Source organism: Suricata suricatta, chromosome 4 (genome assembly GCF_006229205.1).
Source record: "Suricata suricatta isolate VVHF042 chromosome 4, meerkat_22Aug2017_6uvM2_HiC, whole genome shotgun sequence".
In the NCBI taxonomy this organism is placed as follows: Eukaryota; Metazoa; Chordata; class Mammalia; order Carnivora; family Herpestidae; genus Suricata; species Suricata suricatta.
The window spans coordinates 78240742-78265583 of record NC_043703.1 but is presented as its reverse complement, the minus strand read 5'-3'; the positions used below and the strand labels follow the sequence as shown (position 1 = coordinate 78265583).

The window sequence follows — 24842 nt, the reverse complement described above, 5'->3', positions numbered from 1 at the left end:
CATTACTATGGCATTCTCTGAGTCCTCATTTGTCATCTCTAGAAGAAGGATCATGATATCTTCCTCACAAGGCAACTGAGGGCATGAACTTATGAGGCCCTCAATACCTTTCAGTTGCTGCTCCTCCTTTTTTCACTTTATAGTCACCAGATATAGTTCTATTTTTTCATTAACACTGACATACATATATAATTTTAATTAATGGGGTTGTATTATACTATGCATATTATACTTGCAAATTTTTTTTAATCTTTATTTATTTTGAGGTGGAGAGAGTGAGCACAAGGGGAGGGGCAGAGAGAAAGGGAGAGAGAGAATTCCAAGCAGGCTCTGCTCACAAACCATGAGATCATGACCGTAGCTGAACTCAAGAGTCAGACACTCAACTGACTGAGCCACCCAGGTGCCCCCATATTATACTTTTTATATGGAATCTTTTCTTGTTTTCATCTTAACCATTTTTTTAAAGTATGGCTGCCACCCAATGTTACATTAGTTTCAGGTATACGACTTAGTGATTTGACAAGTTCACACATTACACAATGTTCACCACAAGTACAGCTACCATCTGCCCCATTATATGATTATTACAATATCATTGACTGCATTCCTTATGCTCTGCTTTTTATTCCTGTGACTTACTTATTCCATAACTGAAGGTCTCTCCCCTTCACTCATTTTGCCCTCCCACCCTTCTTACCCCAGCAATCATCAGACTCTTTATTTATAGGCCTGATTCTACTTTTTGTTTGTTTATTCATTTGTTTTTGTAGATTCCACATATGAGTGAGATTATATATTTGTCTTTTTCAGTCTGACTTATTTCACTTAGCATAATATCCTCTAGGTCCATCCGTGTTGTCACAAATGGCATGATCTCATCCTTTTTAAGGCTGTGTGATATTCCATTGTGTATAGACTACATTTTCCTTATCCATTTGTCTTTTGTTACACACTTAGGCTGCTTCTATGTCTTGGCTATTTTAAATAATGCTACAATAAACATATGGGTGCATTTATCTTTCTGAATTAGTGTTTTCATTTTCCCTTAGTAGATGGCCAGTGCTACAATTATTGAATCATTATCTTAATGTTTTCAGCACTCCATACTGTTTTTCAGAGTGTCTGTACCAATTCCCATTCCCACCAAGAGGCACAAACGTTCCTTTTTCTCCACATCCTTACCAACACTTGTGTTTTTGATTTCAGTCATTTTAACAGGCATGAGGTGATATCTTATTGTGGTTTTGATTTGCATTTCTCTGATAATTAGTGAAGTTGAACATCCTTCCATGTGTTGGTTGGCCATCTGTATGTCTTCTTGGGAAAAAGTGTCCTCTGCCCATTTTTTAATCAGATTGTTTGGCTTTTTTGTTGTTGTTGAGTTGTATCAGTTCTTTATGTATTTTAGATATTAACCCCTTATCAGATATATCATTTGTAAATATATTCTCCCATTCAGTAGGTTGTCTTTTTGTTTTATTTTGTTGATAATTATCAACAACATAGCCTTTACTGTGTAAATATTTTTTTATTTTTATGTCATCCCAAAAGTTTATTTTTGCTTTTGTTTCCTGTTGGGGCCCAGCAGGCCAAAAAACCTCCTGCAGAGAGACCTTTGATAGCCAGGCCTCTGGGGCATGGGAGAATCTACATAAGCGACCATGGATGCTATGATTCCAGGGCACAGGAGGAAAAATTTGGGATTTTTCTCATTGCTTTGCAAAAGCAATGAAGGCATACACCTTTAAGTTTTGATGAACTTGGGTCAGTTAGTGGCACCTGCTTTCCCTTACTTTATTTCTGTTCCCAGCTCATTGCCTGCTGTTGGGGCAAACACAATCCTCTATCTAAATTTAACCCCTTGAATGATAAGCGTCTTGCCCAGACATAACTGCTAAAGGACCTTGAAGAAAAGAAGATTCTTTGAGAGACAGACTCCCTCATTCCTGTTTTTTTACTTCTGTTCTCACGGCTGTTCTTTCTTTTGTGATAAAAAATATGATCCTTCCCAGGGCATGTTTTTACTCTCTCAAGGACCATAAGCTTTGTAATCATTAAAGAAAAAAAAATGTGTAAACCCCTATGGCATAAAAGACACTGACTTTCTTAGTAAAGTGTGGCTTTACCACCATTCATGTTGTCTGTCTTCTTTCTTTCCTATAGATAGTTCGCTGACACCAATCACCTACTCAGGGACCGTTCAACTGGGGTGCGTGGGCTGGCTCCCCCATCCTCCACAGTTTCCCTTGCATTAGGAGAATATCTACGAATATATTGCTACAACTGATAGAGACATTACTGCTTGCATTCTCTTGTTGGATTTTTATGGTTTCAGGCTTCACGTTTAGGTCTTTAATCCATTTGGAGTCTATTTTTGTGTATGGTACGCAAGATTTTTCTTTTTTGCTTGCTTCTCCCTGCCATCCAGTCCAGGGAGCCTGTGTCACCAAATGGGGTATGTAGTCTTCCTCAGTTTTCTCCATCATATAACCATAAAGAAATAAAAGGTAGAAATAATACAGCATTAACTTGAAAGCACTAGAATGGGGAAAAGTTAACTTTGCAAATATGTAGAAAGAAGCAAATATATATGCTAAAATAAGTCATTCAGAGAAAGACAAATATATGATTTCACTCCTATGTGACATTTAAAAACAAAGCAGATGAACATGGAGGGGAGGAAAAATAAAATAAGACAAAAACAAAGAGGAAGGCAAACCATAAGAGACTCTTAAATATAGAGGACAAACTGAGGGTTGCTGGAAGGGAGGTGAGTGGGGAGATCGGCAAATGGGTGATGGGTATTAAGGAGGACACTTGTTGGGATGAGCACTGTTATATGGAAATGATGAATCACTAAATTCTACTCCTCAAATCAACACTACACTGTATGTTAACTAACTTAAATTTAAATTAAAAAAAATAGCAAATACAGGTAATGCCCTAATTTCTGCATTCACTCAACTTCTTGACCTTCAAGAAAATCCTCCTATAGGCTTTCCCAGGGGTGGCACTCTGCACATACCTCCCTTTAAGAGAATAGAAAACATATTTATTTACTTTTATTTATTTATTTATTTATTTATTTTTAAATAGTTTATTGTCAAATTGGTTTCCATATAACACCCAGTGCTTCTCCCCACAAGTGCCCCCCACCATGACCATTACCCCCTCCCCCCCCCTCCCCTTTCAGTCCATGGATCGTCTCCAGTATTCAGTAGTCTCCCTTGATCTGTGTCCCTCGCTCTTCCCCGCTCTCTTTCCCCCTTCCTCTCCCCATGGTCCCCTGCCAGGTCTCTCCTGTTAGACCTATGAATGCAAACATATGGTATCTATCCTTCTCTGCCTGACTTATTTCGCTTAGCATGACACCCTCAAGGTCCATCCACTTTCCTACAGATGGCCATATTTCATTCTTTCTCATTGCCATGTAGTACTCCATTGTATATATAAACCACATCTTCTTGATCCATTCATCAGGTGATGGACATTTAGGCTCTTTCCATGATTTGGCTATTGTTGACAGTGCTGCTATGACCATTGGGGTACATGTGCCCCTATATATCAGCACTTCTGTATCCCTGGGGTAAATCCCTAGCAGTGCTACTGCTGGGTCATAGGGGAGTTCTATGGATAGTTTTTTGAGGAACCTCCACACTGTTGAAAACAGATTTATTCAACTACTCAACCAGTAGTGTTAGTGTTCTCTGGTTCTTGGGGAAGGGTAGTATCGTAATTTCAGTGTAATTAACATAGTGTTACATCAGTGTCAGGTATACTGTCCTCTAGTTCTTTTATATTCCTCAAGGAGCTAAGTATAGTTTTAGACAAATAACAGGCTCTCAACTCACAAAATAGTGAACAAATCAGAAAAGTCACTGACTAAGTGCAGGCTGGGGGTGTGCTAACTGATGATAGAGTAGTAAGTAGTAACAGCCACTATAATTTGTAATTTGAGCACACAGAGAAATAATCTCACTCCTTTTCATTCTCAAACTTCAAAGTAGTCTCTCTTAAAAGAACATAGACTCCAAAATTTTCCTTCCAGGTAAGACTACTTTTTTTTTCTTCAAAGAAAATGTTCATAATGTGTCCTTTCATTTATAATTTTATGAGGGTTTCCATTAAACATGTAAGGAAAGTGGAACAATTCTAAGTTACTATGAATGTTTGGTATTTTTCCCACTCTGCTAAAATCTACATTCTCTTCTAAGTGAAATGGTTTCAGAAATTCTAATAAAAGAGATAGAAGGCAGTCTGAGATACGTCTTCATGGAATACCTATGCATTTTAATTATTTGCATATGATCTGTTTAGATTTTCACTCTATTCAGTCAGCTTCCTTTGTTAAAAGGAGGCTCCCTTGCATTTCATTATGCTTATACCTTCTGGAAAATGGGCACCTGCATGTTTTTTTTGTTTTACCAATGGATCTACAAAATGTAGCAGAAAATAGCATCTTTAGGCTTATTTAAGTATGATTCTGTATATCGTATTTATTTATTTTTGGTTTTCTAAAAAGAGGAAAATATTTGAGAATAAAAAAAAATCAAATGATTTTTTTAAAAATCTCTTACTGTTTCTGCTTTCCCTGTCCTAAGTTCCTTGAGGTCTGATTTTTCTCTCCACTGGGACAGCTCTCAGCAGGTCTGGTGAGCCCCTTCTCAGTCCTCACTGCACTGGGCCTCCTACACCATTTCATATCATATTCTAGAAAATCCTTTTTCTAAGGTTTCCCTACCTCTACACCCTCCCTGAGTGGGGTGGAAAGCAGACATGTTGATGTGATGTCACTGAAAAACTGTGACATATGATTGGGAGTCAGAAAAGCATAAAGAAAGGCAGTTTGTAATAATGCTAATAGATATGGGCCCTGGAATCAGCCTACTTGGGCATCATCAAAGCCCACCAACCAAAGAGCACCAGAAACACACCTGCAGTCAAACAAAGTGAAGTCGAGTTCACTTGCTGCTTCAAAGGAAAGAGGACACCAAGAAAATCATGGGCTCTCAGTGCAGTAGAACTTGAAGGGTCTTATTATAGGACCTGGTTTGTCCTGGGAGATTCTGAGGAAGGGCTAGGGGAGCAAGAGTCAGTTTTGATTGGGTGCCATTAAGAAATTAGGGCAAATTGGTGGTTGGGTATCTTGGTAATTTTTATCCAGGAGGTGGGAGAATTAAAGGGGATAAAAGCTGTCATGGATAAAGAAACTCACATTAGCTGGAAAAGAGCCATATTTATTTCTAGTCTCTTTCTAGGTTCAGACATGAACCAAGTAGTTGTATTTTTATCCCCATTCCACCTTGAACACAGAATGGATGTATCTGAGTCTTGTTTACAGTCTATGAGAATTGTTTATGCTCAGTTGGGAACATTGTGACCTAACTGTCAGCTGCCAGGGCTGTTTCCTTACCTATGCAGTTTGAATTTATTTAGCTGTAAAGCTTTGTACAAATAACTTTCTCTTTCTGTACTTCAGTTTGCTCATCTGTAAAATAGTGATAGTAATATCATCTGACCTAATATAATTGTTGTAAAGATCAGAAGAGTTAACACACATAAAGTGATAAGTATTGTGCATTGCACATAGTAAGCACTCAGTAATCGGTAGCTACTATTATCAATGTCACTCTCATGATGACCATTATCACAGCTTTCCATTAGCTTAGAGATTACCTCTCTGAAGAAAATACTTCCAAGCTGGGATGATCACTTCTGTGAGAATGTATGCACACACATATGACCAGAGGCAGGGTTTTTCCAATTCTGTTCTCTCGAGAAGCTACTAAAAAGGCAGTGTTAGTTTAGATCTGCTAAATAAGGAAGTCCTTCAACAACCTTGACAAGAGTTACATTACACTCAAAGTGCAGCCCTGAAGCAAGGGGAAGAAGGCCAGGGAGGTTTTCTGAAATCCTCCAATGATCTTTGCAAAGTATCAGTTTCCCCAAATTAATATGATCTGAGTCTAATAAGAACAATAATAAGCACTAATACAAATCACTGCAGACTGTTAGTCACCTAAAAATACCCTAGGATCTTCTTTATTAGGAGGGTAACCATCTAATTTATCACTCAAACTGGGACACTTATGAAAGTAAAATGAAGTACTACTAATACCTGTGTTGAGCTAAGAGGCACAAACAAGGGTGTCCTTGGCTAACCAGGACACATGGTCACCCTGTGCATTAGGTGGTGAGACCTGGCAGGAAAAGCACAGGTCTGCAGCCCAGGACTCCCCATCCAAACACATTCATGGACAACTCATTTAACTGCTCTAGACTATGATTCCCTCAAATGTAAGAGAGCAGTAATCATAACCTCTCTCCATCTCAGAAGGATGACTTGAGGAAAGAGATATCAGTACTTGTTTAAACCACATTTTATCAAGTGTGCAGTAACACATTCCTAATGTTATTGAACATTTTCCATAGGAGATCTGAGGATCTGGCCTCTTAATAAATTCCTGAAATAAGGACTTATGTTCAGAACCAGCAACCTTGCCCTACTTAGCAGCTGGGGTCAAATAAGAACAGAATATAGGGCCTTCTCAGGAGAAAGGTGCCTCTTTTAACCACCAACTGTTCAAACAGTTTCCATGCAGGCCAGTCCAGAAAGATGCTCCAATCTTCAGAGACTAAAACCAAATACTTAGACTATCTCCAAAATGGTTAACTCCTCAGTATGTGTCCTGTTTGTCTCCAAAATGCAGTAGTAGTTTATCACCTAAAAGTGACAGATTAGGGATAACAGGGCAAATTTGTACTATTTCAACCTTCTGACTCATCTGAATTCTCCAAAAAGTAGCAGCCATTCTATTTATATATTATTCAGCCAGCTCTTTCAGAACAGTAATTGACCATTTCACAAAGTGCATTATTGGACAGAGGGTGTTGTAGCTACTCCGATCAAACAGAATGGACCCCACCCAAAATTTGGTGATGTCAAAACTGTTGATTCTATACATATACCAAGAGGGTATGGAAAAATTTATTACTCACATAATGAGACTTTCTGCTTCCATGCAGGTCTAAAAATGGCTTGTGAAAACAGTAAAAGGAAAGCTTAGGATTTTACTATGGTAGGGCTGGGAATGGGTTGAGAGTTCCAAAAGAGAAAACACCCAGGCTTTCTTCTTATCTTTTCCAGATGTGGGACAGAAAGAAGAGATGAGTGATGTTTAAAAGCTGTCAGCAAACATCAAAAAGAAGGAGTCTGACTCCTTAATCCAGGGGGTCTGTCTGAGTCAAATTAGCTCAGTGGAACAAGGAGGGCAAACATGAAGAAACAACAGGGACGCATCTGATCAAGGACTCTTACCCACATAAACGAAGAACTATTAAAATACAATAATAAGAAACAATCCAATTAAAAAATGAGCCAAAGACACAGACACCTCACCAAAGAAGATACACAGATATCAAATAAACACATGAAAAGATGCTCCATATAACATGTCATCAGGGAAATGCAAATTAAAACAACAATAAGATACCACTACACACGTATTACAATGACTAAAATTCAAAACACTGATAACACCAATGCTGGCGAGGGTGTGGAGCAACAGGAACTCTCCTTCACTGCTGGTGGGAATGCAAAATGGTACAGCCACTTTGGAAGACAGTTTGGCAGTTTCTCAAAAAATAAACACACCTTTACTATATGACTCAGCAGTCATGCTCTTTGGTATTCACCCAAAGGAGTTGAAAACCTATGTCCATACAAAAACCTGGACATAGCTGTTTATAGCAGCTTTATCCATAAATGCCAGAACTTGGAAGCAACCAAGATGTTCTTCAGTAGATGAATGGATAAATAAACTGTGGTCCCTCCTGACAATTGATAGTATTCAGTGCTAATAAGAAATGAGCTATCAAGCCATGAAAATATGTAGAAGAAACGTTAAGTGCCTATTACTAAGTGAAAAAAGCTAATCTGAGATTACAGAGACTATATGGTTCCAACTATATGACATTCTGGAAAAGGCAAAATGGTGGAGACAGCAAAAATATCGGTGGTTGCTAGTGGTTGGGGAAGGGGAGAAGAGATGAATAGGCAAAGGATGTTTAAGGATATTGACAATATTTTATGATATGATGGTTATATATATCATTATGCATTGGTCTAAATCCACTGAATGTATAATACCAAGAGTGAAGTCTATGGTTAACTTTGACCTTTGGGTGATTATAATGTGTCAGTGTAGGTCTGTTCATGGTTAAAAATGTACTATTCTGGTGAATGATGTTGATAATGGAGGAAGCTATGGGTGTGTGGGGGAGATACATGGGGAATCTTTCTATATTTATCTTAATTTTATTGTAAACCTAAAACTACATTTGAAAAGAAAAGAAAAGAAACAACATTGCAGACAACACAGTTCTAGAAGCCCTACATGATGCTGAAAACTGTGCTAGGCACTGATGACAGACAGGGTTTTATTTAGTGCTTATCATTTGCCAGACACTGTTCTAAGCACTTTTATATATGTTAACTCAATTAATCCTCCCAACAACCTTGAGAGGGAGGTACTATTGTTATCCCATTTTGCAGATGGGAAAACAGAGCCTCAGAGAGAGTAGCACATTGCCCAGTATATTGCCCACGTGATTAGCTTTAAGTAGCAGAGCCAGGAATCAGATGCAACCAGTCTGACTCCACAGTCTGTGCTCTTAGCCACTGTGTGATACTGTCTCTCATAAATAAGGGATAAGTCAATGCCTGTGAAATCCAAGGATATTTCAGTTTCTTTACTTGAAGAGAATGCACATTCCAAGAATAATTTCCATAGTGGTTTTTATGTATTAACATAAAAAATAAAACCTCAAAAATACATGAATAGTCTTACACAACTTTTACAATTTCATTTAGTTTTGTAGTGTTGGTGGGCATTAAATGGGGGAAGTAGGTTGACTACTATGTTTATATTTTATAGGAAGAAAAACCACAGCTCTAAGAATTAGGTCTGGACCACAAAGCACTGCAGCCAGTCCTCTTCAGGACCCCTCATGCTTCATCTGGACCAACCTCTGAAAGGTAATTTCGGGTGCAACCAAAGAGTAGACCTGGAAAAACTGTCAACTGATGGAGAGCTCACTTGCCATGTCTCACTCCTGCAATGTGAATGCTAATGCAGTCTGGCCACCGGACTTTAGGGCACAAAGCATAATGAGAAGACTGCTGTAGTTTCCATCACACACTCATCTTTTTCAAGTATATGCTGCCCTTGGCCACAGCCCCAAATTCTTTCCACTCATTAACATCTCCAGGAACATGGGAGGTCAAATGTTATTTAAGAACAGCATTAATACCTGACACTTGTTAACAGTGGACTGTTTCAAAGCCCTTTCACACCTTCATTCTTGTAATAAATCTGAGAAATCATCTGGGCATTTTACAGGTAAGGAGAATGAATCTCAAAGAGATTCACTTGTCTAATGTCACACAGATAATCAATGACAAAACTGAGTTTATCTGCCTCCTGGTATGGAGTATTTTTCATGACCCCAGTGAATTGATCATTCAAAATTCTTGAAAGATAGAAGGGACTAGAACGGAAACTGAGCAGGTTGGGAGTCAACGAGGGTCCATTTTAGTTCATGTGCCCACTGTGTATCAGACACTGCGGGAGTGCTCTGCATGCATGATCTCAGCAAACTCTGTAAGCAGCTCTACAAGGCAGTGACTATTATCATGCCCATTTTGCAGATGAGGAAAAGAGGCTTGGAAAGGTAACATCACTTGTTCTAAGGTCCATAGGTAATGTGTCCTTATAGCCCTTTGGCCAACTCAAGCCTCCCTACTATACTGCTCTGCTTCAATGGTGCACAGACCCATTTCCTTCCTTATTTCCTTGGTAAGCAATATCCTTGGTAGGAGAATCTCCAGTCTGTGAGGAGAACAGCTCCTTATTCTGGAGCTCAAAACAACTAAAGCTCTTCTACCTATTGCTACCAACTGCTCTCCACAACATGAGATAAAACACTTTGATCATATCATTCCCCTGCTTAATAAAATCCAAAGTTTTAGCATAGCCTATAATGTTCCATATGATCTGCCTTTGTCCACCTCTCCAGCTTTGTTTTGTATCACCTTTCTCACCGATGACCACTAACAGGAAGGGTGTCAACAGTACCTTGCAGGGGATAATATGGGAGCCATCTTTAGGAAAATGCAATCTGCCTCAAAAAGCAAGACCAATCCATGTGAAACAATTAAAGACTGATAAGAAAAGAGAACATAAAATAGACATTTCTCCAAAGACGTTCAGATGGCCAACAGACCTCAATGTCACTAATCATCAAGGAAATGCAAATCACAACTACAATGAGATATCACCTCACACCTGTCACAAAGGCTAAAATCAACAACACCAGAAACAACGGGTGTTGGCAAGGATGTGGAAAAAAAGGAACCCTCTTGCACTATTGACTGTTGGGAGCTATTTGAACCCACTGGTACAGTGAAAATTCCTGGTGAGGGTACGGCAAGTTTGCATGGTCTCTTGCCCGCAGGTAGCTCCCAAAATCTACCCTCTTGAAACTTTCATTTCTGCTTAGGCACCCAACCTCAGAGTGCTTTACTGATTAGTGTGAGGAACGGCTTGTCCCCCTGCCCTGTCCCTGAGGCATGATTGCACCTGGTCAGGGAAAAGATAAGTAAACTAGATATACCCTAATGCGACTAAGGCAAGCAACATATAAATTTCCTCATAGCTGAGCAGTTAACTGATAACTGACTACCTTTTGGGCCTGGATGCCTTTGTAAAAGTCACTACTGCAATAAATGTATCAATCATCTTTGGGACAGTGAGAGCAGGCATTATGTCTCCTGAGAATCCTGTTTTTCTGGGAACTTTCTCTTAGAATTATAAACAGCCTAATGACTGTTACTCATAAAAAACGACATTTACTAAACAATGCTGTTTGCCTCTTTGTTAAAGGTCGCTCCCTTAAGGCTAGACCTGAGGTTTTGTAAAAAAAAAAAATACCTATGACAACATGAGTGCCTATAGCTAAGTTTTTTATGAAAATCATTACTACTAGAATTGTAACTTCTGCAGAACCCATGTCCATGATGGAATATTATTCAGCTATAAAAAATAATGAAATCTTGTCATTTGCAACAACATGGACAGAGCTAGAGAGATAATGCTAAGCAAAATAAGTCAGCTAGGGAAAGACAAATACCAAATAATTTCACTCATATGTAGAATTTAAGAAACAAAAGAAATGAGCAAAAGAAAAAGAGAGAAAGACAAGGCAAGAGACACACTATTAACTATAGGGAACAAACTGATGGTTACCAGAGGGAAGGTGGATGGGGGATGGGTGAAATAGGTGATGGGAATTAAGGAATGTACTTGTCCTGATGAGCACCTAGGGATGTATGGAATTGTTGAATCACTATACTAAACACCTGAAAGTAATATAACACTGTGTTAACTATACTGGAATTAAAATAACAGAAAACAAGATAAAAAGAGAGCATAATTAACTGCTAAAATGGATGGTACAGAAAAACCACAGAGATCTTGGTGCTGGTGGGAATCTGCCACCTGTGTTCAGTCCTGGTGGGGAATGGTTGAAGGAGGCATTGGGGATTTGAGAGCAGCTTTATGTAAAAACAAAATGATGAACTGCAGCATTTAATATACTGTTTTCACTAAAATGAGATAGGCCAGTGAACATAGGAATGAGTTACTGGGTTCCAAGAACTCCTGTCAATTCTGATGTGGGTTTTATTTGCCTTTAAGATAAAAAGTGAGGGGGTGAGAGGAGATAAGAGGAGGACCACTGACAGGAAACAGGAGGCTGAGAACTAAATACCCCAGCGAGAAAACGGTGGTAAGCATGACCATGTGGTGACTCGGGCTACACCTCCACTGCAATTTTCCATAATTCTCAGATCCCCTTTTACCACAGTGAGCTTAAACACTCCTTCATTTATGTCTTCATCTCTTCCCTGAAGCTACTGTCAACACTGATACCATGTGTGAGAATCATATTCAGTGTTGTGAACTGCATTAAAGACATATCTGACTCAAATATGGAGAGTAAGGATGGCATTTAGAACAGGAAATGGCAGCCATATAACACCCAGCAATACAACATGAACCTGGAGAAGTGACTCTGCTTCTCAAGCTTTGTGTGAAATGTTTTCATTCTCTTGTAACATAGGAGAGGAGGGATGGAGAACCTACTGTCCATAAGAAATGGGCAGGTAAGGGTTTGGAAAGGTAAAGAGCAGAAGCTGCAAGTGTGTGCCTACCCACCACTCTGGCCAGAGCTCCTGAGGAAGGGCTCCAGGGGCAGGATTGCCTTTCAGGTAACAGCATAGCATACACAACCAGCAACTATTACCGTCTGACACAACAGGTCGTGTATTTTTCTAATGAAAGTTATCTGCAGATACAGTTCCCTTCATCTACCTCTCCACAGAGTAGATGCAGAGCCAAGCTTGGGCTGACTGTCCCTTGGAGATTTTCTAATCATAACAACTTGCCTCAGGGTTCCTGGGTGGCTCAGTCGGTTAAGCATCTGACTCTTAATCTCAGCTCAGGTCTTGATCTCAAGGTCCTGAGTTCAAGCCCCACATTGGGCTTCTTGCTGGGCGTGGAGTGTACTTAAAAAATAAATTAAAAATAACAACTTGCCTCAAATATAAACAAATCAAGTCACTCTGAACATGGGTGTTGCTTCTCCCTCAGTGTCTATAGCTTTATGTTCCTGAAAGAAATAAAAATGATATAGATAGCAAGGAATGTAGGTCTTAGAAGGGATGAAACTATGGAAATGTACATAAGCCACTGAGTAGTCAGAAGAAACTTCAACTATGTTAAGGCAATCTGTCTCTCAGTGAGCTTCACCTCACCCTCCTAAATCAGAACCTTCTAGGGCTTGGGACTCTGCATTCTCATAACGTTTTCAAGGGATTCTTAAGCACACCAAAGTCTGGGAATCACTAATTACCTTCTGCTGGCTAAGTTTAGGCTAGAGGTATGTAGCCCTCACCCAATTCAGTTAGGAAACTGACAAACGCATATGGAAAACTCTCCCAATTAATGAGTGGAGTCCTGAACAGAGCATAGGAGGAACAGTGGCAGATGCTAGCATCCTGCTGCCCTATAAGAAAGCTCACAGGAGTACATTTCCACAGGCCCTTCAGGTTTCTCCCAATTTCTAGGACTCCAGAACTCTTCTTGGAGCTATTTCTCAAGAAAGGACACTGTAGTCTGCATCTTGTCCACTAACTCTTCCGAGTCAGGTTGAATTTTGCTGATCCCTATGAAAGGTCCCCAAATCTAGCCTGGAGCAGCAACTGTCATCTTTCCTTTAACCCACAATTTCATATCTATCCAGTTCATCTCTGTTACAGTTCCCCAAAGCAAAGTCTTCTGGAAGTGGGAGTTGAAATTGGTGTAGTAAAATATAGGAGCATGGTCCAGACACCAGAACACCAGAACTCTAACTTTACCCAAGAAAGAGTGGTTCTGAGCATTGGCTTCCCCATCCCAAATGTGGAGGGTTAAGTAGCAATCTTTAAAGGTCCTTCCTGTTCCACTGCCCTGAAATATCTAAGAAAAAAATCCAGAGTCACTTCCTGGAAGAGGTGGGTATTCTTCCTCCTCCGGCCGCACATAGAAGACAACTTATACCTTTTCACCACACACCTCTGATAGAAGTGCTTTAGGACAGAAAAGGCAGAGGCAAGTAGGAATCAAACTGCAAATGCTGTTTGTTATGGGCCTGGTGCCATCTAGTGCATTTTGAGGCCATGTCACGCCATGGTATGTCTGTGCCACCTCCCTACTGCCATCTTACGTTCTGACGCCATGTGAGCATTTAACTACATTTCTATTGAGTACATACAGTGTATGAGGCTCTGCAAATGTTGTATAATAAATTATTTTAATGACAACCTGATACTTTCAGAGAATCTAGAAAAAATGTTAAATCCAATGTTTTAATAAGACAAAAGTAGAACCAAAGTTAAAATATACTTGATACTTTTAAAAATCATAATAAAATGTGGAATATCTATCTCTGTATCTGTGTTCTGAGATGGCACTACACCAGTGGTGTATATATAGAGACACATATGTAACGAGTAAATCAAGGTTCATGACCTTGCCCATCCAAATTACTGGTTTCTCATGTTTCCTTTGCACCTCACTTTCTCCCACTCCTCTGCAAATACCAATTACAACAAAGCTTAATTATAAAATAGAAGGGAAGGTAATAAAGCTTGTGGAAGATACTGAATACAATGAATAGTTAGCTTGGGGAAAGATTTTAAAACAATACTCACAAATTACAAACCTTAATGAAAATTCCATTGTAAAATAAAACACTTTTGGGCAAAAAGAGATATCATAAAGTAAAACACAGACACACACACACACCCCAAAACAAATCATAGCCTAGGAAAAGGTATTTCCAATGGAATCTAGAATAAAGAATTGCTATAAATCAATTAAGAGACAACCCAAAAGACAAAAAAAAATATTAAAGTCTAAATGACTAATAAACATGAAAACTCATTAGTCAGCAGAGAAATGTGATTAAGGCCACAAGGAGATACCATGGCACAGCCATGGAATTGGCCAAAAATAAATAAATAAATAAATAAATAAATAAATAAATAAATAAATAAAACAGCTGCTAATCTAACGATTTGCATAGCACACTGATGGCTGATGGCAGGAGTGAACAGGTAAACTAAAAGGCAAAGAATTCTGTTGATCCTGTATACCTTTGGGGGGGAAATATCTCCCCCCATCACCTAGAAAACCTATGTACTTTCAGGTAAACTTGGGATTTGAAATATGCTATCAGAGTAGTTTATAAAAACACAAGCCAAGACATTAAGTTAAAGTGGTCCTAGATTCATCATTCATTGGGGTGCCTAATGGAAGGAAAAATGAAATCTGGGGAAATCTATCCTTAATACAGGCCTTACAAGATTCCCACAGAAAACATTTTCAAACATGAATTTTAAATCTAAAATCATAAAACATATGAAGAAACAAATCACCATGAATGAGAATTGGTAAAAATAATAAATTGCATATTTAGACCTCTCAAGAATAAAAAAAAAAGAAATAAGTGTGCTTAAAATATTAAAGTAATAAAATATGGAATAAAAAAACATGAGAAAAGAACATAATACTTTCCAAAAAGATCAGGCAAAATTTGAAATTTAAAAAAAAAAAAAAAGAATATCTATGGGGCGCCTGGGTGGCTCAGTCGGTTAGGCCTCCGGCTTCGGCTCAGGTCAGATCTCACGTTCGTGGGTTCAAGCCCCGCATCAGGCTCTGTGCTGACAGCTAGCTCAGAGCCTGGAGCCTGCTTCCGGTTCTGTGTCTCCTCCTCTCTCTGCCCCTCCCCTTCTCATGCTCTGTCTCTCTCTGTATCAAAAATAAATAAAACATTAAAAAATGTTAAATAAAAAAAAAAAGAATATCTAGAATTGAGTAAAATAGTCTCTGAAAATTTAAAACTCAGTGGTCATGTTAAGTAGCAGATTGGGTCCAGCTGAAGAGAGAATTGATTAACTGGGATATATATCTGAAAAAAAAGTCCCAGAATGCAGCACAGAGAGATAAAGAAATGGAAAATATGAAAGTGAGGTTAAGAAAGGTATAGACTGAAAAGGCACTATTTGCTTGTCTAATGGGAGTTCCAGAGGGGAAAAAAAATAACAAGGAAGAAAAAATATTCAGAGAGATAAATGGCTGAACATAATATTTGTTTCTATTTTTTATTTTTATTTAAAAATTTTTAATGTTTTTTATTTATTTTTGAGGGACAGAGAGAGACAGTGTGAGCACAGGAGGGTCAGAGAGAGAATCTGAAGCAGGCTCCAGGCTCTGAGCTAGCTGTCAGCACAGAGCCTGACACAGGACTCAAACCCACAAATGGTGAGACCATGACCTGAGCCGAAGCTGGACACTTAACTGATTGAGCCACCCAGGCGCCCCTGTTTCTATTTTTTTAATGAAGAGGGGAAACAAGAAATGTATGCAGGCAGTTATTCTTAACCTCTGAAGGCACTCTGCCATCTCTAGGTACTTCCTCCACAATATACCTACCCCAGTGCTACCAGATTACTTCAGCCCTGCTCTCAAAACTTCACCAGCACTCTACTGCTTAAAAGGTAAAGTCCAAACTCCTTAGCCCAATATTCAAGACTCCAAAATTCAACCCCAATATACCTTCTCCAAAAAGCTCACTTTAAGGAAATTAATGCTCTGACTTAATGGCCTGCAAATTAAATTCCAGAGAGGACACTGCATTTCCCACTTTCCTTTGCTTATGCCATTCTTTCTCCCTGGAATGCCTGATTTCCTGTTTACTCCTTAAAGTCCTACCCAAGTTTTAAGGTCTAATGCAAACCCACATATCCTCTAGGAAGGCTTTTCATTCCACTTGGGGTCATACTGACATCATCTCTTCAGAATGCGGTAATTCTTATGGTCTCTAATCTCCTGTGGCCCTTAACACAAGCTACCCCAGCAGAAGTTACCAGTTTTAGAGCTAGAGGGCTACATACCTCTCAAACAAGAACCTCTCAAATTTACAAATTGTTAGCATCCCCAACTGCTCCCAGTAGTGCCTTGTATACCATTAGGTTCATCAATCATCAACTATTAAAGATGATCAGACTTTAGTTTGAAGTTGTTAATGGACTCTCCTGACTGGTAGCTACTGATAGGTTCTCCACTAAGGCTACTATTAGCCCCCCACATCCCCAGCACACAGGTTTTGGGCCTGTAGACCTAATACATTCAGGGAAGAAGGTCTTCAACACAGAAAATTGTTTTCTACCTGTAAAGTCGACAACAATGTAACAATACGCAATATCTGAATTTGAATATAGTAAGAGTGCTAAGGCCCTGGGCTTTGGGTAAAAATTTGAAAATAAATGATCCTTCTCTGCCCGCCTGGTGGCGTCCTTTCTCACAATGAACCCGCCCAGGTCAAAATCGAAAACAGCCACTGCTGCACCTGGAAGGACGCCCCCGCAGGGCAAACGGAGGGGGCGAGCAAAACTCTTTGATTGGCTATCAGGAGCCGCCTGCCTCTGAGGATTGGTCGCTGCCGCAAGGGACGCCGGACCGGCACGTGGTACCGGCCCTCGGATCCAGAAGGGGGTGGTGATGGCGGCAGAACTTTCAACGGCTTGTTTCAGCCTGTCTTCTTGCCGGCAGATGGGGAGGAACAGTCGGCCGCGGGGCGCTGCCGAGATTAAGTGCACTCAGTGTGGAAGAAGGGTGTCCGGACATTCTGGTGAGGAGCCCTGGGGCCCTCCCCGTCTGTCCTCCACAGGCTGTGTCCTTGGCAGGTTGCCGGGCCAGGGGACGGAGAGCGAGGCCTGTCCCGAGACCTGGGAGCCGGGTGGGCTGGCTGGAGGGGGAGGGTGCGGGGGGCTGTTCAGTTACAGCAAGTTGGACATGAAAACTGGGTCATAGGCCTCCCTGCCTTCCCGCAGCGCGTCCTCGGGGCAGCAGAGCCATCCTGGGGCACCGATGGCTTCGTCCTTTCTCCAAAGCCTTTTCCATCTGGCACCTGCTTCTCGCACTTTTTCACCGATTCTATTAGAGAATGGTGTGCGAGCTTTTTTGAGCGTTAGTTCAAAAACTCATGAAAGAGTAGATCTAAAATTTTAGCCCATGGTCTTGTGATCTAGAAGTAACGAAATGGGATTTGCTTGTGTAGATTTTGTTGCAGGAGGGTAACAAGTAGACCACTATAAAATGTTCCCGGATTAAGGAACAGATATTTGGGATTGGGAGGGAAGCATTATTGCCCAGTTTGGCTTAAGGCATTTTGGGAAACAGTTCACTCCTTTTGTGCATCCTGTGATTTCCTTTATACATCAAGGGGGGAAATCCACTGCACTTCTATTGATTCAGAATCTACTCCAGCGAAAATACATTCAAGTTACTTTAATTTAAAATGCCTTGGAGTGCAGTCTCTAGGAGTTGTTGAATTTCAAGTCTTGTTTAATGTTAATGTTAGTGACTTGTTTAATGTTTGTCCTTTCAGAGTGAAAGTCGTTAATTTTCTCAGTTCCTGCAAGACAGACTCTTTTTAAGAGATGTGAACCTGTGTAGAAAAAGTTGGTTAGTTGTGTTTTAAGGTGGAAAGCCAAGTTTCTCCTACTCTTTTTATCACTGCTGTCACATAGAAAATCTCCATTATTTGAATCAAATCAGTATTACCAGATAAAGTTTAAGAACACGACCTTTTAAAATCACTCGTGGTTCCAAATATTTGTATCACAATGCTCGGAAATACACTAGGTGGTATTAGGCATATAAAATTGTGAAAGTGCTTTGTAAGCTATGATGTATCACAGATTACACTGGTACAACATCAGAAAATTTGTATAAGGATAGAACAGTTAAACAGTTTTGATTTCTTTGGTAAAATTATCTCTGAAATTTAGATAGAGCTATAAAATTTAGTTGGTCATAGCAAGTTTCAGATATTTCACTTGGCTTGAAAACTAAAGCTTTTTTATCAAAAGAATGTCCTTATAAATAGAACACTATTGGCAATAAAAGAGAACTGATTTTTATCTAGTGCTTTTCCTTTTTTCTTGCAAAGTGTTTTAAAATGACAACTTTTTGAAGTGACATAGCTAAAACAAATATGTTTATTATGATACACATCAAATTCTATTTAGAGCATTAAAATCTTGATACTAGGTTTTCACTCAAGGTTATGGTATTTCCTTTCATAAATGCTAGGTTTGTGAAATTATCTTTATGTAGATCATGTGTGTATGACTGCAGTAGCATCTGGCTTCTGTCCAGTATCTTCAATCACTGTAAGAGAGAGGTCTTGCTAGTGTCTCCTCTCTGCCCTCCCTGTTCTCTTCACAGGATTGGAAATATAAATTAGTAGAGGCAATGGGATCAAGTAGAAAGAATATTGGACTTGGAAACAGAATTAGGCTAGAGTCTGGATTATACCATTTAGCCAGATCACCAAAAGGTGTATCCATTTCTAAATTGAATGTAACCTTCCCAAGCGTATTTGGCTGTGATACATACAAAGATCAAATGAAGTATGTCAGAGATAATAGCAAATTCCACGTAGTCTAGGTACCAGAAACTAAATTAACACAAACAATGTTACATAGCCCTGCTTGGTTTTCAATCTGATTTTTTCCCCTCCTTCAGACTTAATAGCTTCTCCTGCATTTTGTTTAATACATTTTACATTTCTAATGAAACTTGATATCTTTTCCCATGTAAGAGTCCCCTTTAAAAGACTTTTCCCTCTGATTAATGCTGCACGTTCAAAGCTAACAAACTGTAGAAAGTTTAATTCATAGCAGAATTTCATCAATAGGTCACCACCATGAACTTCAATGTGGACATGCTTTTTGTGAACTGTGCTTGTTAGTACCTGAAGAATACAACACAATTTTATGCCCTGATTGTGAGGTAAGTTTTATTGCCTTTCATAGTCAATATACTACAACCTACTGTTGAAGATAAAAATGTTAGAGAAAACATGCTTTTAGATAGAACCTAAAATTTTGAATTTTTGCTGCTGAGTCTTAAGAAGCTTAAAAAGATAACGCTTTTTTTATTCATTTTATAGTTCAGAATGTTTGAGAAAAAACAAAGTTCTACATTAATCAGCCTATATACTTGGACTCTTTTTAAAAATTATTATTATTTTTTTTTAATTTTAGAGCAAGTATGCAGGTGGGGGGAACAGGCAAGGGGAGAGAGAAAAAGAATTTTAAGGCTTGACACTAAGCATGGAGCCCAGTGTGAGAGGCTCAGTCCCATGATCTTGGTATTATGACGTGAGCAAAGATCAAGAGTCAGATGCTTAACTGAGCTACGCAGGTGCCCCTTTGGAGACTTCTGTGGAAAATTGCCTCTTTTTATTTATTTTTATTTTTTTACGTTTTTAATGTTTATTCATTTTTGAGAGAGAGAGAGAGAGAGACAGAGCATGATTGGGGGAGGGGCAGAGAGAGGGAGAGACAGAATCCAAAGCAGGTTCCAGCTCTGAGCTCGAAGTTATTAGCACAGAGCCCAATATGGGGACTAGAACTTGCAAACTGTGAGATCATGACCTGAGTTGATGTCAGAAACTTCACTGACCAAGTCACCCAGGCATCCCTATTTTTAAAAAATTTTTTATGTTACCCTCATTTTTACTGTTTCCAATGATCTTCATTTCTGTTTATTTTTTCAATTTTTTATTTAAATTTTAGTTAACATGCAGTGTAATATTGGCTTCAGGAGTAGAATTCAGTGAATCATCAATTACATACAACACCCAGTGCTCATCATAACAAGTGCCTTCCCTAATACCCATTCCCCATCAAGCCCCTCATCATCGCCATCACCAGCCCCAGCCCCAGCCCCAGCCCCAGCCCCAGCCCCAGCCCTAGCCCCAGCCCCAGTCCCATCCACCTCCCTCCATCAACCATCAGTTCTCTAAGAATCTCTCATGGTATGTTTCCCTGTCTCTTTTCCCCCATCCCATATGTTTACCTGTTCTGTTTCTTAAATTCCACATGAGTGAAATCACGTGGTATTTGTCGTTCTCTGACTTATTTCACTTAGCATCATTCACGTAGCTCCATCTGTATCGTTGCATATGGCAAGATTTCATTCTTTTTGTTGGCTGAGTGATATTCCATAAGAATATCCTTTAACATACATACACACACATCATCATCATTTTCATCCATTCATTAGTCAGTGGACATTCGGGCTTGGCTGTTGTTGATAGTACTGCTGTAAACATAGAGGTGCATGTGTCCCTTCAAATCTGTATTTTTATATCCTTTGGGTAAATACCTAGTAGTACAATTGCTGGATCCTAGAGTAGTTCTATTTTTAACTTTTTGAGGAGCCTCCATACTGTTCTCCAGAGTGACTGCACCAGTTTGCATTCACACCCAACAGTGCAAGAGGGCTCTCCTTTCTCTGCTTCCTTGCCAACATCTGTTGTTTCTTGTGTTGTTATTTTAGCCATTCTGACAGGTGTGCGATGGTATCTCATTGTGGTTTTGAATTGCATTTCCCTGATGATGAGTGATGTTGAGCATCTCTTCATGTGTCTGTTGGCCATCCAGAAATTTTTCTTGGAAAAGTGTTTATTCATATCTTCTTCCCATTTCTTAGCTGGATTATTTGTTTTATGGGTGTTGAGTTTGATAAGTTCTTTACTGATTTTGGATACTAACCCATTATCAGATAATGTCATTTGCAAATATCTTCTCTATTCTGTATGCTACCCTTTAGTTTTGTAGATTGTTTCCTTCACTCTCCAGAAGCTTTTTATTTTGATGAAGTCCCAATAGTTTATTTTTGCTTTTGTTTCCCTCACATCTGGCGACATATCTGGTAAGAAGTTGCTGCGGCCAAAGTCAGAGAGGTTGCTGCCTGTGTTCTCCTCTAGGATTTTGATGATTTCCTGTCTCACATTTAGGTCTTTTATCCATCTTGAATTTATTTTTGTATATGGTCTTATTCCTTATTTTTTAGTGAAATATATTTTTTTCAAGTCTCTACCTTTCTTTACCACACCAATACCATGCAAGCAAATTTTGAACTCTCCCTGACCCTCAGTCTTTGTGTGTCATCAAATTTACATTGGTAGAGATGCCATAGTTTAAAAAGAGATGCAAAACAGTTGCGTAAAGTTAACTTCAGAGGCACTAAAAAATTACAGTTGCACTAGGAGAAAATCTATAGACCCATAATAATGAGAACACATCAGGGATTTAAAGTAAAATTTCATGAATATCCTTTACATTTGCTGCAAATGTTGTTCAATTTATATAGTATGTCCTTGGAAAATTGTCTTTTAATCTGTAAATTCTTTTTTTTAGGTTTACTTTTTTTTTTTTTTTTTTGAGAAAGAAAGCATGAGCAGGGGAGGGGCAGAGAGAGAGAGAGAGAGAGGCAGAGAGAGAATTCCAAGCAGGCTCCACAAGGTCAGTATGGTCAGTGCAGAGCCTGATGCAGGGCTTGAACTTCTGAATCTTGAGATCATGACCTGAGCCAAAGTCAGACGCTTCATCAGCTGAGCCACCCAGGCACCCTTTAATCTCTAAATTCTTAATGTTCCACTTGAGATATCAGATGATGAGGATCTGTATCCACTGTTTTCTGTTAGACAAACAATATAGAGGTAGAAGACCTGGAATGCAGTCATAGTTCTGTCACACAAAGCCTGAGTTTCCTCATTCATGAGGTGGAAATGATGCCTACTTTTCTTATAGGATTGTTTGTAAGTCAAATTTGAGTTATGTAAAAGTTCTCTGCAGGCTTCAAGACCCTTAAAATAACTGTTATCATCAACCCATGATTATTTAGGTGTGGATTAATTGGTTTGTAGGTTAAACATGGTAAGAAAAAACATATAAATTCGTGAAGGTTTGCATTAAAAAGGAAACATTTACATGTTAAAAGTTACATATTAAAAGATGACTATTTTAGAATTACATACTTTGCAAATTAGACCTTTATTGTGGGAAATTCCTTTCTTTTAGCTGTTTTTTTGACATTGGGTTACTCAGATGTGGCTTTACTACATAGTTTAATAGGAGAGCCTGGGGGCGCCTGAGTGGCTCAGTCAGTTAAGCGTCTGGCTTCGGCTCAGGTCACGATTTCACGGTTCATGGGTTCGAGCCCCGTGTCGGGCTCTATGCTGACAGCTAGCTTGGATCCTGGAGCCTGTTTCAGGGTTCTGTGTCTCCCTCTCTCTCTGACCCTCCCCTGCTCACACTCTCTCTGCCTCTCAAAAAGAAAAAGAAAAAAAAATTTTTTAAAATAAAAAATAAAAGGGGAGCCTAGTTCCTGTGGCTGTAATGGAAGATCCCTGACAGATTCAGACTTGTGGTGGGTGAAGAATAAGGGAAAGAGAATAAACAGCTGTGTCTGCTTATACCCATCCTGTTCTAATACTCAAAAAAACAGACACTTTTATTAGAACTGTAACCTTTCCGGTTTTTGGCAAACAGTTTCATGCTTAGTGGTCTTAAATCATCATACTTCTATTATTTTGAATAACATCTATACAAATGTTTATGGTACATTTACAAATCTAGTTTTGATTTTAGAGTTATGATAAATCTACTTTGTATAAATTAAGTAGTTCTTTTTGAGAGATCTGTTATATCCTCCCTCTTTCTCCCTTTGTGCCCAGAGAATTGACAAAGGGACTATAGTCAGATCCTCCAAATGCACTAAAGCTGATCCTTACTTAAGGGAGTCCCTTCAAGAAACCTTCCTGGAATTGTTACCACTCTTTTATTAGTTTCTAAAATTTAGATTTTTGCTTATATCTAATGTTACTTTGAATAAGAGAATGAACTAGTTTAAATTAGTAAAAAGACTGAATTTATAGAATATTTCAGGAAAGTCATTTATTATTTTTATATATGTTTTCTTTTCTAGAAATAAATGGTTGAATAACTATATTCACATTAAGCTTATATTTATAATTTATCTTTAATGTTGAAGGTCTAGGTATTTAAGCCTAAAATGATTCTATTCAGGATTAATAGATATACTTGTGTTCTTATTTCCAAGTTTGGGTGAATATGGATTTATCTACCAGTATTTTTTTTTTAAGAGAGAGAAAGAGTGGGGGAGAGGGGCAAAGGGAAAGAGAGAATCTTAAGCTACTTACTCAGCACAGAGCCCAATATGGGGCTCCATCCCATGGCCTTGGGATCATAACCTGAGCCAAAATCAAGAGCTGGACGTTCCACTGACCGAGCCACCCAGGCACCCTTATCTACCTGTTTTTATCTTTCATACTTGTATGGTTTTTGATAACATTGGTTCTGTGCTTTGGATTGATATTAATGGTTACTTCGTTAGCATTTTGCACAACAGGATGGCAGATTTTGTTCATAGGATTAAACTTAGGTATCCTTCCAGAAATACTGACATTGTATTGATCTATTGGACCAGAGTCCAAAAATATACTGTGTGAGAAGGGAAGGATGAGTTATCTGATCAGTAGATAATATATATTACCAGTCCCATGTGGATTGGAAACGTTAACATGCAAATTAAACATTTAAACTAGAAAAAGTATGATCTTGGATGGGGAAGCCTTGTTAAAACCTATCACTGAAAGCAGAAACTATAAAAGAAACACTGGCTAAATTTGACTGTAGTTTTTCGTTTATAGATAATAAAAACAAACCAAAAAACTCACCACAAATAGAGAACAAACAGGGTTGCTGGAGGGGAAGTGTGTAGGAGGATGGGTTAAATGGGTGATGGGTACTGGGTGTTGTATGTAAGTGATAAATCACTAAATTCTATACCTGAAGCCAATATTACACCATATTTTAAATAGAATCTAAATAAAATTTGAAACTAAAAAAATCTGTGATAATTATGGTTTTTTTCATAATATTTTATTGTCATATTGTTTTCCATATAACACCCAGTGCTCTTCCCCTTAAGTGCCCTCCACCATCACCACCACCTCTTTTCCCCCCTCCCCCTTCCCCTTCAACTCTCAGTTCATTTTCAGCATTCAATAGTCTCTCAAGTTTTGCGTCCCTCTCTCTCCCAAACTCTCTGTCCCTCTTCCGCTCCCCCTGGTTCTCCATTAGGTCTCTCCTGTTTTTCTGCTAGACCTATGAGTGCAAACATATGGTTTCTGTCCTTCTCTGCCTGGCTTACTTCGCTCAGCATGACACCCTCAAGGTCCATCCACTTTCCTACAAAAGGCCATATGTCATTCCCTCTCATTGCCATGTAGTACTCCATCATGAATATATACCACATCTTCTTGATCCATTCGTCAGGTGATGGACATTTAGGCTC

General features: G+C 39.0%; 1 protein-coding gene across 1 annotated transcript in view; it reads left to right on the top strand.

The window, feature by feature from the left end:
- Nucleotides 1-17165: 17165 nt before the first annotated feature.
- The window catches only part of RNF17 (ring finger protein 17), a 122730-nt gene continuing 115053 nt past the window's right edge, over nt 17166-24842 (top strand). Inside the window, exons 1-2 of the mRNA XM_029936189.1 lie at nt 17166-17295; nt 19369-19463. Of these exons, the coding sequence (XP_029792049.1) occupies nt 17166-17295; nt 19369-19463 (225 nt within the window). The remainder of the gene's footprint in view (nt 17296-19368; nt 19464-24842) is intronic.